At 40.9% G+C, this 15401-nt stretch overlaps 1 protein-coding gene across 1 annotated transcript in view; it reads left to right on the top strand.

Annotated features, from left to right (window-relative positions):
• The window catches only part of SLIT3 (slit guidance ligand 3), a 595819-nt gene that overhangs the window by 45399 nt on the left and 535019 nt on the right, over positions 1-15401 (top strand). Inside the window, exons 2-3 of the mRNA XM_047731238.1 lie at positions 87-158; positions 6339-6410. Of these exons, the coding sequence (XP_047587194.1) occupies positions 87-158; positions 6339-6410 (144 nt within the window). The remainder of the gene's footprint in view (positions 1-86; positions 159-6338; positions 6411-15401) is intronic.

Genomic DNA, 15401 nt, shown 5'->3' with positions numbered 1-15401 from the left:
CAACATTCCTTCAAGCCCGTCTGAGTTGAATAGACCGTAAGTATAACCTGCAAAAAAATCTGACCCAAATTTGCTCTCTATTGCAGTGACCTGGACAGAAATAACATTACCAGGATCACCAAGATGGACTTCGCTGGGCTCAAGAACCTCCGGGTCTTGTAAGTAACACAAGGCTCTTTGATGCATTTTCATTTTCAGCTCTTCGGCCTTGTGAAAATGTTCTGCTGCCCTGACATCACACCCCTCTACGCTGGGTGACAGGAATGTACCATTCTGCAACAGAAAACCCTTCATTCGTGTACCCGGGTTTTCACAGGTATCTCCTTCTGTGTCTCCATGCTGCCGGCTGGGCTAGACCAGTGGAGGAAGTCAGGGACAGGGAAAACAGAAGGCTCTACACAAATAAATCAACATCCCCAGCTTCTAGGATGACAGCAATACCAGCTTGACTAACCATGCTACTCTTCATAGAGATTATAATTCCTTCTCCAGCCTGTGCGTTAAAAGGGTATCAGAAGGAAAGTTATTTATCTTGTTGCTTACTGGAGAGGAGAGGAGAAGGGAGGGAGAGAGGCAGGCAGGGTCAGAGCCCCTGCTCTATACGCACAGCTGTACAGAGACAGGTAGCAAAATTGGAGCTGGGTATTGATGCAACCGGGGAGCAAGAAATACCAGGTTTCCTTGCTAAATATTGAACACCTTCACCCATCCCTAAGTCTGTGAGTCTTAAGAATGTGTCTCACTGCTTGTCCGTTGGCAAGTGTGAGGCTTTTAGAGGTAAAGGAGAGAGGCAATTGGAGCCTCTTTCCTGTTTTCCTCAGAGGCTGATTTTGCCCCACAGGTGTGGCTCCAACCCGGAAACATCGTCTGGGCAATCTGGCCACTGCCCTGGTGTTTTTTCTGTCAGGGAATCGTGGATGGCAAGTCCCTACTAGAAGCAGCAGCCAGAGTCTTGGTATCTGAAACCATCTCCTTCTTTTTACCAAGAGCCCATTGTAATACAAAGAATTTTATTGTAGGGATAGAAAGTACCATGTTCTGGTCCTACATCAAAATTAACTGCCCCTGTGATTTTCGGGGCATCACTCTAGCTGTTTGGACCTCAATTTTTTCATGTGTAAGTAAGTAAAGCCCTAGTTCAGCAGGGCTGCCGTGACAAAGAACCACACAGTGGGTGGCTCGAACAACAAAATGTATTGTCTCACAGTTTCCAAGGTCAGAAATCCAAAATCAGGGTGTCGATGAGGTTGGTTCCTTTTGAGGCTGAGGGGGAGGATCGGATCCAGCCCCTCTTCTAGCTTCTGGTGGGGGATCCCTGGTTTCTGGATGGTTGTCTTCTCCCTGAGTCTCTCACACTGTCCTCCTCCTGTGCCGTCTCTGTTCACATTTTCCCTTGTCACAAGGGACACCGGTCGGTCGTATTGGATTAGTGCACACCCTAATGACCCCATTTTAACTGAATTACCTCAGTGAGGACAGTATCTCCAAATAAGGGCACATTATGATAGCTTAGGAATTAGGACATCAGCATATGAATGTAGGGGGTGGATCTAATTCCACCCATAACAAATAGTCAGAAGTCCTCCTGACTCTCACGGTTGCACAGTTAAGCTCTATGGTTTTAACATTATCACAAAGCCTGTTTATTCTCACCGCAACCTGTGGACTATTACTTGTATAGCATTGCTTTTCTGATGGAGAAGTAGTAGTGGTAACAGTGGTGAGGATAACCAGCAGATATATGGTACCTTTTGCAGACCAAGCTCTGTGTTATATGGTTAGAACTCCTGTCCGCCCAGAGGAAGCAGAGGCACAGTTGGTTAAGTTGTCCCAGCTTCACATGGCAAGGAGAAATCAGAACCCGGAACGTGTGCTTTCTAACCTCTGTGCAGAACTGCTATCCATTTGCATTTTAGAAATCTTTGAAAACCAAGAAGCAGTAGTCGCCCCGTCTTATAAATGCAGCCCTGGTGTGCAAGTAAGCGGCTTACCTGAGTTTCCCTGAACACCAGTGTGTGGGGACACTAGGATCTGTATGTTGGGCCTCCAGATACCAGATGTTTCCTCCTTGATATATTCTCCAGCTGTGGCATGTTCATACTCCTCTCACCATCCTCAGGAGGAAAGGGCGGGGGGTGGGGGGAGGGCAAGAGGGGCTGCCTCTACCCTCTGGCGAGTCTTTTGCCCTAAGCAGTCCCATGTCTGTCAAATGACCGGCAGCCCTCAGGAGATGCGTGGGGGTCAGAATTGAGACTCGGTGGGTTGAGCGATTCCGTGGCTCCATTTTAGAGTAACTTTTATTGAAGAGATAGAGGCAGTAAACTGATTGCAGGTCATTTGACAGCTTAAAAAGCAAACATTAACTTCTCTCTTTGTTTCCATTTTCCTCCTTGCATCTGTGAGAGATTTCCTTTCATACAAGTCAGAAATTTCACCTAATGCTTCATTTTCTAACCAAGTCAGAAAAGAAAACCCTTTGATTTTCTTACCATTACATCAAAAAGGCTAATAAAAATTCCAATTTCCATATCTGCTCTCTGCAAATAGAAAGTTTAAAATAATCACAAAAGATTGTATTAATATCCTCTGGATGGTCTACAAAACATTGCTTTGACTCCAGCTTAATTGGCACATTCTTCTTATTTTGATAAGCAACACCAAAACACTCCCCCTCCCCCCCTTTACAGACTGTTAATATACTGTGTTTCCTTATCTTCCTTATCAACTCAAAGACAATCCCATTCAAGTGGCCCTTTATTACTGTGAAAGAATCTGTTAGGTGGGATAGCTGAAATGCTTTCTCACACCAGTAAAATACCCAGACATTTCCCTCAATCTATTCCTTTTAGCTGAGTAACCTAGACAACTATCTTTTTTGAAAAGCTTTCATCACACCTTGGCCCATTCCCTATATCTGTTTCTTATTTACAATTTATAGTGAAGCCAGGAAAGACTCAATAGTCTTGAATAATTTGAGCTTGCCACATATTTCCATGCAAAACTTTTAATACAGCGCAAGTGAATGGGCAAAAGCAGATAAAATGGAGATTGGGGGACTTTGGTCTCCTCCCGAGGCAGTTTACCCCAAATAAAATACATTCAAGGAGAAATAGAAGAATCGCCCATAACAATTCTTTTTCCCACAGGGTGAGAGTAGGAAAAGATCTGGTGTTATCAATTATATTTCGTTTCTTAGTAGTCTTTTGCAAGAATTCTGCTATGCCCACAATGTGGGAGCCAGCTTTATCCCAAATGGGGTTAATAAAAGAGTTAAACTCCTCCCCAGCCATCATCACATGGGGCGATTTCCGATTCTGATCCAGTGTTAAAACTAAAAAAAATCAATGCTAAAAGAGTCGAAAATGAACACAGTCTGTGTGTCTCTAACTCAGAACAGACTCAAACCATGGACAGCCTTTCTGGGCATCCAACCTTTCCTGGATCCCTGACTGCCTGCATCTGGTCAGTAGAATGAGAGCGATATCAATGGCATTAGCCCAAGCTCCTGCACTTCATCTCAGCCTGCAAGTCTGGATGGAAGGTTCCCAGCTGCTTCCTTCGTTCGTTTGTTCGTTCAGTCGTCATCAGATGTTTATTATTTATTGCACCTTTAAAAGTCAGGTACTAGGCTAGACTCTCATAGGTCTAGGAAGTAGATCTAGAAAGGGATCCCAGTTACCTTACCAGCCAGGATTCCAGCAGGAAAGAGGTAACACTCACTCAGGACAAATAAGGAGAGCTAAATAAGGAATTATTTACAAAGGTGTGGGCAAAGTTAAGGGAAACCAAGAAGACGTGGTGTGGTTTCCTGGGGCTAGCAACAAGGAGCTACACCAGTACTCTGGGCCTCAGCGGTCCCACCAAGGTAGGAACTACCTGGTAGGATCTGTGGTCTTAGGTAGAGAGACACAGTCAAGCTGAAGTTACTTGGCAGGGAAGGAAGTGGGAATAAATCCCAGGATAGCCCTCCATCCCACCCTCTCATTTTCTTCTGGTTCCTTCCATTGGCTGGTTCAACTGGAAACCAGAGTCCAAGAAGCTTCTGAAAAGTGATAAAAATTAGCCTCCCTGAGCCTGAGCAAAGTAGAAAAGGGGCAGATATCTAATACAGATGTCTTTGCTTTTTTTGGCTCTCCTTTCTAAAAGAAGCTAGTAGTGTTAGGTTAATTAGTACAGAACTAAAAGATTCATCAGCGGTTGGAGTTAAACTCCTTCACAAACCCAGCAAGAATATCACACTCAGTCACTGTAGTGTTGCTCTTTGTTATAATTGGGAACTTATGACAACAAGCACTGCGGATTGATTGATAGTAAAAACCCAGCTAAACAAATCCCCAGTCACTAATATTGAACTGGTTCCCTATTTAGCGAGATGTGCTAGTGTGAGTCTGTTGGCATTCCAAGGCCCTCCTCGCCATATGGCAGAATAGAGGGAAAGACAAGGGAAGGAAAAAGAACATTTATTAAGCCTCTGATTGTACTCCAGATCCTGGACTAGATAATTTACACACTTTATTCCATTTTTACCCTCACAAGGACTTAGGAGATTTTTTTTTTTTTTTTAATTTTACAAATGAGGAAACAGAGTCCCTGAGAGGTTGACTGGATAACCCAGTGTCACACCATCAGCTGGTAAGAAAGCAACACAGGGGTTTTACACCAGATTTGACAAGCACACTAAACTGGGGGTTAGAGAGCCTGTCCTAGATGACTGTGTTACTTTATCCGAACAATTTCTCTTAGCCTCCCTGCTTCATGGTGTCCACATCTGTTAAGTGAGAAGATGGTAAGGGGCCAGAGCAACATGAAGGTATGAACTGGAGTGGGTGAGGACTGAGGCAGACTGAGGGGCTCTTATGCCTTGCCTGACCCCATACTCAGTTCCCACCAGTTGTTGGTATTTGGAAATACAGGAGCTGGGTTTTCAAAAGGAGCTTCTTTTGTGATATGGCTCTGTGTGTGTGGTATTGATTTTTAATTGTTTGCAAAAAACTCACCAAAAATGTAAAATGTCATTGAACCCAAACAAAATCCCTTATCACTCTGGTAGTCTGAGTCAGATGTGTCATGTGCCCTAGACTAGCCTTTCCCTTGATAGAAAATCATATGTTTTGTGGCCCCAAGGCATCTTTAGTTTTTCATTATTGAAAAGCCTTTTTTAAGTGGCTGCTGCACTAGGCAATGGTGTTAGGGTGAAGAGTATGATAATAAACAGAAGTTCTTACCCTCTTAGTCCTTAGGCATCATGGGGAAGATGAACTTGAAAATAAACACCAGGACCCCAGTGTTAAGCCCAAGAAGTACAGAGGTTATGAAATGCCTTTGGAGACGCGGGGCTGGCATGGATGGAATCATTTTGAGATGAAGATCAAGCTTCCTTAAAGCTGCCTCCCATCCTTCTGCTTTTCCTTTAGGTGCTCGGGACACCTCTCCTTCTGCCTAATCCAGGGGCACCCACAGCCTTTCCTAAACTCCTCCTTCCAAAGGCTCATGTTTCAAACACAGCTGCATCCCTCTAAGTCTTATTCAGCCAGCAGGATTGGTCCTGGGTGAAAACTGGGCAACCTCATTGCTTTCCTTCCCTCATTGCTTCCCTTAGCCTAAAGCTAATCCAATTTAAGCTGCCATTGTGTGTGTGTGTGTGTGTGTGTGTGTGTGTGTGTAAGTTAGAGAAACAAATGTTTCATTGTATTCTCAGTTCTTAGGATATGCCACATCCTTGAATCAGCCTCACTTAAAGTGTTTAGGTTTTTAATCATCTGCATGGAGGACTTTAGAGGTCATCGGAGTCTGTGGCTGGACTAGCTTTTGTGACCATCACCCTCAGCGTTGGGAATAGCCAGGCTCTGGGTGAGGAGAGTTCCTGGCACAGGCTGTTGTCCAACAGTAAGGTCACTCTTTCTACTAGGTGACCCACAGACAGAGTACACAGAGAAGGCCCTCTTTAATGAAGTATTTTTACATCCCTAGAGGAGGGAGCTCCAAGGAAAGAGATGCTGAATATCTGTGTGGTTTTTATAAGAGGCAGCTTTTACCTCTTCTTTTTCTGTGCAACATCCTGCAGTGCTTGGGGGGACATTTGCTGAGAACATTCTTAAAATAGAGGCATGGAAACCAATCTGTCAGGTAGAAGTGTGCAGGCGGCGAAACCCTGGTTACCGTGACACCAAGCTGGCATGTGAATTATCTTGTCCCACCAGACTGATCCTGGCTTGGGGTGGGGGGCGGGGCAGAGTGTTGTGGGAGGGGCTGAGTGACCTGGCCTGCTGGGCCCAGAGCCTAGCACCAGGACCCTTCAGGCCCCTTGTCCTTGACCGCTGCTGTTTCTTTGGTTCTAGGCATCTGGAAGACAACCAGGTCAGCGTCATCGAGAGAGGCGCCTTCCAGGATTTGAAGCAGCTGGAGCGATTGTAAGTATAATACAACCTCCTTTCTTGAAAAGTTTTTTTTTTTTTTTTTTTTTGTAAATTGACTTCATTGTGACCTTGCCAAAAAAAAGTTTCCAATGCTTAATGAAATGTTTGCTCTTTTATTTAAAGCATATTAGATACATCTTAAAGAGACATGGAGATCCTTTTAAACTCTTTCTCTTTATTTTTTTTTAAACTCCTTTTCTTTAAAAGATGCTAGAATTGGCATCTGGGGTGTATTTTTCTTCTTCCCAGGCTTGAGCTGTTGCTATCGATATCTGTACATGGTGCTGGTCCTTGCCCAAGCCTCTTCCCTTTCGCAGAGGGTGGAAGCCAGCACCATGGCTTCGCATGGCTTTCGCTGTCATGGAGGCCAGTGTTGGATACTCGCTATTTCGCTGCCCCCTCCTGCCAGAGCCGCCCCCGCCCCTCACGGGAGAGCAAGGACGGGAGAGTGGGCAGGACCTTCAGTGTGCCTGCATCTCCTCTGAGCATCAGCCTGTCAGGAAGCCCACATGTTTCCACAAGAGAATGTAGTGCCAGGGTTTAAAAATAGGCTGCTATTCTATCAGAGGGAGAGACAAAGACAGTGGGGATGGAGATGGATGGAGCCTCCATTTGTTGTGATGATTAATGCTTTTGCAGAAAACTCTTGGGTCACTCGGATGGGGCTGCTGCTTAGATGGTTAAGTGGGCAGCTTCACCTTTCCTCAGTTAATCACATCTGGCAGCTCGTAACATCTGGATATTTGCTTCCTGCCCTCTAAGTGGGGCCTGTCCCCAAGAGCACTTAGTCATGCCGGTGGGCGGTTCTCTTCCACGTTTCCCTCTGCATTCTGGTTGGCCTGACATTTCAGCCTCTTTCTCCTGCAGTTGGGGTGCAGGGCTGCCACAACTCCTGCTCCAGCAGCCTCCCTAGAAGGTTCCTGCTCGAGTTACCTGTCCTGTCGCCACATCTCGTCTACAGAGATGGGCATGGGTCAGGTGGAGGGCCTGCCACTAACATGCTGGCTTTGTCATCTGCCACCTTTTCCCTTGGACTCATTGCATCTGGGGCGACACGGGTATTATCCAGCAGAACCCAGTACTCCCCCTGCTTTGTGTGAACCCTCTCCTTTATTGCTCTCCATCTGGGTCAAAGGTCAGCATATGTTTCTGTTGTTGGTTTAAAAATATGACATTTATTTCTTATAAAGGAAAAGAGTTCTAAAAATGATGAATGCTGCCTCTGTGTATGCTTATATTTTTAAGTTGCTTCAAACCTAAATTCTCCTTATTTAGACTAAGGGAAAAAGGTAAAAGTATTTGTTGAACCTGGTTCTTTTTGTATGAGGTAGTAAACATTTCTGTGGAAGAGTAAATATACAGTTCTTTGTGAAAAGGCCACGTCTTGCTTAGTCTTCTGATTAGAAAGGTAAATAAACTCCTAATTTATTCATTTCATGATTGTGGGGAGGGAACTAATTGATCATTGAGTACCTTGGACATGCTTGGAACTATGCCGATGTTTTGTATGCTATCTGTTGTTTTATCCCCACTAAATTCCTATGAGGTGTTATTACCCTCATTTTGCAGATGAAGAAACGAGGCCCAGGGAGTTGAAGCCAAAGAATTGTCAGAGGTAGGGTGTGGGGAGCCAAGATTCAAAGCCACATCTGTCTGACATCAAAGCCCACGGCCTCTCATAGTTCTGTGCTGCGGACTTTAGATGAAGTGTGATCCTTAGCAATGGCCCTGGAAATAGCCTCTCACATGCCCACTTAGCTCCAGGGAATATCAGCGAAATATGCTGGCAAAATGCGCTTTTCTTCGGGTTGGTGAACACAGCAGAAATCCCATGCACATCTGCTAGACCCAGCGGCTTGCAGTCGCAGGGTAAACCTGGCTGTTTTTCCACTTTTGTGTAATAGGAGGCAAACGCTCACTGCTCTACTAGATAAACCCTCAGCTCTCACGGCTGAATGCAGAAGTTGACTTCTTGTTCATATCCAACCCAGGAAGGGTGTTCTTGGTTGCTGGGCCTCTCTCATCCAAGGGGAGGCTCAGGAACACAGGCTCCTTTCACGCCTCGGCTCTGCCATCTTTAAACAGTGGCTACCAAGGAACCAATGTTTGTGTCTGAATCAAACCACTGGAAGGGAAAACAGCATGAAGGCTTGCACATGGGAGGTTTCTAGGGGCCAGACCTGGAAAGAGTACATATGACTTCCACTGTTACATACCTTGGATTAGGAATTGTTCACATGGCCACACTATGCTGCAGAAGAGGCTGGGAAAAGTCAGGGTGTATGCCCAGGAAGTAGAGGACACAGAATGAGCGAACAGGTAACCTGTCTCTGATTTATACTGCAAGTGATTTAAAGAAGTACTGGGGCAGGAAGGAGAATGAAAGCATAGGTGGCTGGACCAGTATGCACGGTTGAATGGACCCCGTTAGTTAAGACTTTCCAGTGTCAACGATAGAGGGTGTGTGTGACATTATCCTGACGTGTTAATCTGGTGTTGCTTATCCATTGTGTGCCCAAACAGACTGAGAGCTACAGAATGGGAAAACTGAATATATCTGTGGTTAACAGCTGAAGAAGTAGATGGCCAATGGTGTCATCTGTAGCTCCCACTCCTGACTTACCTTACTGGTGTCTCTATATTTGGTAGTAGATTTATCTTTATCGATCTTACTCTGAAATAAAGCCTGGAAATTATATGGGTTTTGATAATTCATTTCTGAAGTATTGATTTTCATTATGAATGGCCTTTATTCATTTGATCTCTTGAGCCTTCCTGGGAAAGGGGAGAGAAATCTGTCCCTCAGGTCTCCAGTCAGAGTTCTCCATTATTCCATGAAATGACCTCTGCTGCAGACTAAGTTGCATGCCTCTCCTCACATACAACAGTGATTGCCCTCATTACTGCGCTTATCATGCCGTCTATTAATTCCCTATTTGCCTATTGTCTCTCTCCAAAACCACGAGTATGTTGAAGTCAGAAATCACGTTTCATTAGGTCTTAATCTCAAAGCTTTGCACAAGGCATGATAATAAGTACTTGTGGAATACTTACCAAATACTTGGGTTTTTGTTCTATACTAATGGCTCTGAACTGGAACCAATTACCCCACCTCCCACCCAGGGGACACCAGTTCCCCCCACCTCCCACCCAGGGGACACTTGGCAATGTCTCGAGATATTTTTGGTTGTTGACAACAGGAATATGCTGCTGGTATATAATGGGTAGAGGTCAGGAATGCTGCTGAAGCACAGGACATCCTACAATGCACAGGACAGCTCCCACAACAGAAAATTATCGGGTTCAGAGTGTTAACAGTTGAAAAATTCTGCTCTTTACCTACTATGTATCAGATGGTATTATAGACACTTGACATATGCCATCTCATTTAATCCATACAACAATTTTTCAAAGTTAGAATTACTGTGTCCTTGATGTGACAATATATAATTCAAAACATTGGCTTTAAAGTATTGTTGCTAAGTATGTCTCCCCTACATCTAATTTAGCTACATCTCACTTTTGGTTTCTGAAGAGTAGACAGGATAGAGGACCAAGTTAAATGAAACTAAGAGGAACAAGTAAATCCTATAGATGGAACATTCTACAAGACAACTGCCTTGGTCTCTTCAAAAATGTCATGAATGAGATGGGAGCTAACTGTTGTAGATTAAAAGACACTTAAGATAGAAACAGTAGCAAAAAGTTGGGAGGGTCAATGGAATATAAGTGTTCTAAGATCTTTGAATTGTCCAGGAAGTGATAATAGCATGAAAGTTTATTGCCTTATTAAATAAAGGATGCATGTTGCAACCTGTAGGATAACCTCTAAAAAGAACAGTTTAAATAACATAATAACCTAATAGAGGGAGTAAGGACATAGAATGATACAAAGAAAAATATGGTTAATTCAAATAAGGGATAAAGGAAAGAAAAAGGAACATTGAACAAATGAGACAAAGAGAAAACAAATAGTAAGATGATGATCTTAAACACAAAAATATCATAATTATTGTGTATGTAAATGGATTAATCCTCCACTTAAAAGACAGAGTGGATAAAAAACAAACAATAATTATATGCTTCTTAAGAAGACAAACATCAAACAAGAAGATAGAGAAAAATTGAAAGTAAAAGGATGGAAAAGATATCATGAAAATACTAACCAAAAGAAGGATGCTGTGGCTTTATTAATACTACATAAAATAGACTTTTATTTTTTTAAGATTATTTATTTGAGAGAGAGAGAGGGAACACACAAAACTAGTGAAAGAATTAGAACTAGTGAGAGAGTACCTGAATTGAGTGGAAGACCAGAGGGAGAGGGGCTGAGCAGGAAGCCCCAATGTGGAGCTCAATCCCACGACACTGGGATTATGACCTGAGCTGAAGGCAGATGCTTAATTGCCTGAGTGACCTAGGTACCAAGTCTATCATAAAATAAACTTAAAAAATATTATTGGAGAGAAAGAGGGCTATTTCAAAAATAACAAAGGAATAAATACACCAGAAAGGAATCTGTATTTGTATGTGTAAAAACATAGCCTAGCGATACATAAAGCAAATATTGACAGAATTAGGAGGATAGACAAGTTTACATTCATAGTTAAGATACTGTTCTTATAATTAATGGGATAAGGAGATATAATCATTAGTAACAATCTGGAGTATTATAATATTAGTAACAATATGAAATACTATTAGTAACAATAGGGAACAATATGACAAAGTTTGCAAACCTGACCTAACTGATACTTAGAAAATACTGCAACCAGAAAAATGTAGAGTAAACATTTTTTTCAAGCAGGTATGAAACTTTTATTAAGCACGGGTCTACAAAGCAGGTCTCAAAAATATCAAATGGTTGAAATCATATGGCGTATTTTCTCTGGCCACAGCAGAAATATTCAAGTCAATAAGAAAACAATAACTAGAAAATTGCTAAATATTTGGAAATTGAGTAATATACTTCAAAGTAACATCTGAATCAAAGAACATATCATAGGGGAAATTGGAAGATATATATGTTCTGAATGTTAATAAACATATAACATATTACAATGTGTCAATTGCAGCCAAAGCCATGCTCAGAAAATGGATAGAAGGGGCATGTGCACCCAAATGTTTATAACAGCAATGTCCACAATAGCCAAACTATGGAAAGAACCTAGATGTCCATCAACAGATGACTGGATTAAGAAGATGTGAGATGTATAGATAGATAGATAGATAGATATAATGGAATACTATGCAGCCATCAAAAGAAATGAAATCTTGCCATTTGCAACGATGTGGATGGAACTAGAGGGTTTTATGCTAAGTGAAATAGGTCAATCAGAAAGACAATTATCATATGATTTCCCTGATATGAGGAATTTGAGAGGTAATGTGGGGGACTTGGGGGGGGTACGGAAGGAAAAAAATGAAACAAGATGGGATCGGGAGGGAGACAAACCATAAGAGACTCTTAATCTCACAAAACAAACTGAGGGTTGCTGGGGTGTGGGAGGTAAGGGATAGGGTGACTGGGTTATAGACATTGGTGAGGGTATGTGCTATGGTGAGTGCTATGAAGTGTGTAAGCCTGATGATTCACAGACCTGTACCCCTGGGGCAAATAATACATTATATGTTAATAAAAGAAAAAAGAAAATGGATAGCCTTTAAGTTACGTCATTCAATTTATGACTTATGTGTGCTATCATATATTTTAAAAGAAATAAGGATAAATTTTTTTTCTTTTTCTTTTTTATTATGTTCATTTAGCCAACATATAATACATCATTAGTTTTTGATGTAGTGTTCAAGGATTCATTAGTTGCCTGTAACACCCAGTGCTCCTCAACACACGTGCTCTCCTTAATACCCATCACCCAGATAAAATCTTGATGAAAGTATCCATCTCAAGAAACTAGAAAAAGAACAGAGTAAAAGGAAGAAATCAGGAAGAGCAGAAGTATATGAACTAGAATCATATATATAATGTTTAAGAACTTTGAAAAGCCAAACTTTCATTCTTGACACAATAAAATCACAAAAACTAGCAAGACTGATCAGAAAACAGAAAAGAAAGAAGACCAAATTGCCTATATGAAGGATAAAAAGGAGAACATATCTATGAATTTTACAGATTAAAGTGATAAGAGTAGATTTTGAAGAACGTTAGTTCAGTGATTTTAAAGATTAAGTGGAATTGAAAGCTGAAGCAAGGAGGGATAGAAAGTCTATATAGTCCTATATCTATTAAAGAAATTAAATCTTTAATTAAAACGTTCCACCTAACAATCAAGACTCAGATGGTTTCACTAGTGAATTCTACCAAAGCTTTAAGGAATAAATAATATCAACTTAACATAAATTCATTCTATAAAAAGAATAGATGTTTGTCATTTGGACGATATAATTTTTTTTTTTTCTCCCAACCAGAGAGTGGGAGATTCTTGTGCGACTGCCAACCAGGGCACTGGCTCCTTGAGCTCTATGGTCCATGAGCAGCGGGACCCAGGCCAAAGTTGGGCATTACAGGGTCTCAGCTCCTATCAGGGAGAGGAATGTTTCCCAGGCCTGTGAGGCAGTGGCCAGCAGGGTGCGGGGGGCAGTCCTGCTGAGGCCAGAGCAGGTGGCAGGGTAGACAATATAATTTTTATAGCAAAATCCAACAAGAACATTTCAAGAAAAATTATAAACCAACATATTTCATAAATATTTATATGAAATTCCTTACAAAATATTAGCAAAGTGAATCTAGTAGTACATGAAAAAGATATATGCAAGCAAGTCTGGATTATTGAAAGAAGACCAGGTTGGCTTAATATTTGAAAAGCCTTTCCCAAATTAAAAAATGCTGAACAACTAGGGTAGCAAAACCAAAGACATAGGCAACATCTATAATAAAATGGTTGACACAGTATTTTAATAAACCTCTGCATTCCCAATAAAAGTAAGCAGGGAAAAACAACTGGTGGTTACAAGACGTTGTGTTATCTCATCTGTGTGGGACAAAGCAGAGGGAAGCCAACTGAAATTCTTACGACTCTGAGAACAGGAGATGGCTTAAATAACCAATATGTACTCATTGGAAAACACAGTGACCAACCTGAGAAAAGCTGCCAAAAATGGAAGAGAGTTGGATTAGCTCCAATTCATGGTAAGTACAAAGGAACCATGATGTGATAATGACTGCTAGTACTTGGAGTATTCCAGGCCCTATAAATTCTTCAAACTAACAAAAACAGGGCTCTTTTTCAAAGAAAGGGCTAGCATTGATAAGAAACTCCTGAGTGTAGTAGATCAGAACAGGAACAATAGTAGAAATGAAAAGAGAACTTCTTGATGAAAGTGTTAGAAATCACCAGAAGAGTTAGGTTTTAGAAAATCCAAGGCCATGTTTTTCATTAGTTTGTGCAAAAAAACAAAGAATGAACTCTAGACTCTTGAAGCTAAAAAAGCTATCACTTCCCACCCCTCCCTCATAAAACTACAGGAATTTCTTTTATTTAAGAAAAGCAACCAAAAAGATTATGGTTGAAGCACATACAAAATGTTTTTTCACAAGAAAAATAAAAAAGAGTAAGAAGTATAATAGCCCTTCTAGAAACAACGAAAACATGCAAGGAAGAGGTATCCACAAAACAGATGAAAACTGTAAATAGTTCAAAACTAGCCACATAAATTTAAGGTCTTATAAACTATAAAAGTACAACATAAATTTGAATTTTAAAAACTGGAAATTAGCTGACTAGAGAAAAATGGAATGTGAAAGGAGGGGCAAAGAACTCAGGGAACAATTTTGAAATAAAAGAACTAATTTCAAAATAAATACTGTCAATTCTGAAGAAGAATGAACTTGGAAGAATCACACTATCCAATTTCAAGACCCACTATAAAGCTACAGTAATCAGGACAGCATGGCATTGGTAAAATAACAGACATATGAATTAACAGAACAGAATAAAAAAAACAGCAATAGATCTATTGAAATACAGTTAACTGACTTTTGACAAAAGTGCAAAGACAATTTGATGGAGAATGAATAGTCTTTTCAACAGATGGTCCTGGGACAATTGGATGTTCATATGCAGAAAATTGAACCTAGGCACAAAACTTACATCTTACACAGAATTTAATTCAAAGTGGATCATAGACCTGAATGTGAAATGTAAAACTATTAAACTTCTGAGACAAGAAAAAAAAAAAGTACATGACCTTAGTTTTGGGGATACATTTTTCAACATAACAAAAACATGATCCACAAAAGAAAAAAAAATGATCAGTTGAACTTTATTGAAATTAAAAACTTGTGCTCCACAAAGGACACTGTTAGGAGAATGAAAAGTCACAGACTGGAAGAAAATTTTTGCAAAATGCTTACCTGATTTGCATATAAAATATGTGAAGAGCTTTAAAAATTTGAGAGCAAGAAAACACCCCTACCCTACAAAGAGAAAGAAACAGGCAAAAGATTTAAACAAGTACTGTACCAAAAGATATATATGTATATAATAAGCATATGAAAAATTCTCAATATCACTTCTTATTAGGATAATACAAATTAAACAACAATGAAGTAGCATTGTCCCCTTTCATTACAATGGCTAAAATACTAAAGACTGATAATACTAATTGCTGGTAAGAAGGTAGAGTAACAGGAACTCTCATTTGTTGCTGCTGGAAATTCAAAATGCTATAGTCACTTTAGAAGACAGTTTCGCAGTTTCTTACAAAGCTAAACCAGTCATATCTTGCAGTCCAGTTCAGTGGTTAGGGGTTCAGGGAAGAAGAGGGGATGGAAGGTTGAATAGGTGAAGCCATGGGGGTGGAGGGGTTATGGATGGCAAAATTATGCTGTATGATACTGAAATAGTGAATATATGACATTTGCATTGATAAAACCCATATAATTTTTTTTATTAACATAAAACGTATTATTTGTTTTAGGGGTAAAGTTTTGTGATTCTTCAGTCTTAACAATTCATAGCACTCACG

The sequence above is a fragment of the Lutra lutra genome, chromosome 5 (assembly GCF_902655055.1).
Source record: "Lutra lutra chromosome 5, mLutLut1.2, whole genome shotgun sequence".
Classification (NCBI taxonomy): Eukaryota; Metazoa; Chordata; class Mammalia; order Carnivora; family Mustelidae; genus Lutra; species Lutra lutra.
The sequence above is the reverse complement of the archived record's forward strand: the minus strand, read 5'-3'. Positions and strand labels throughout refer to the sequence as shown.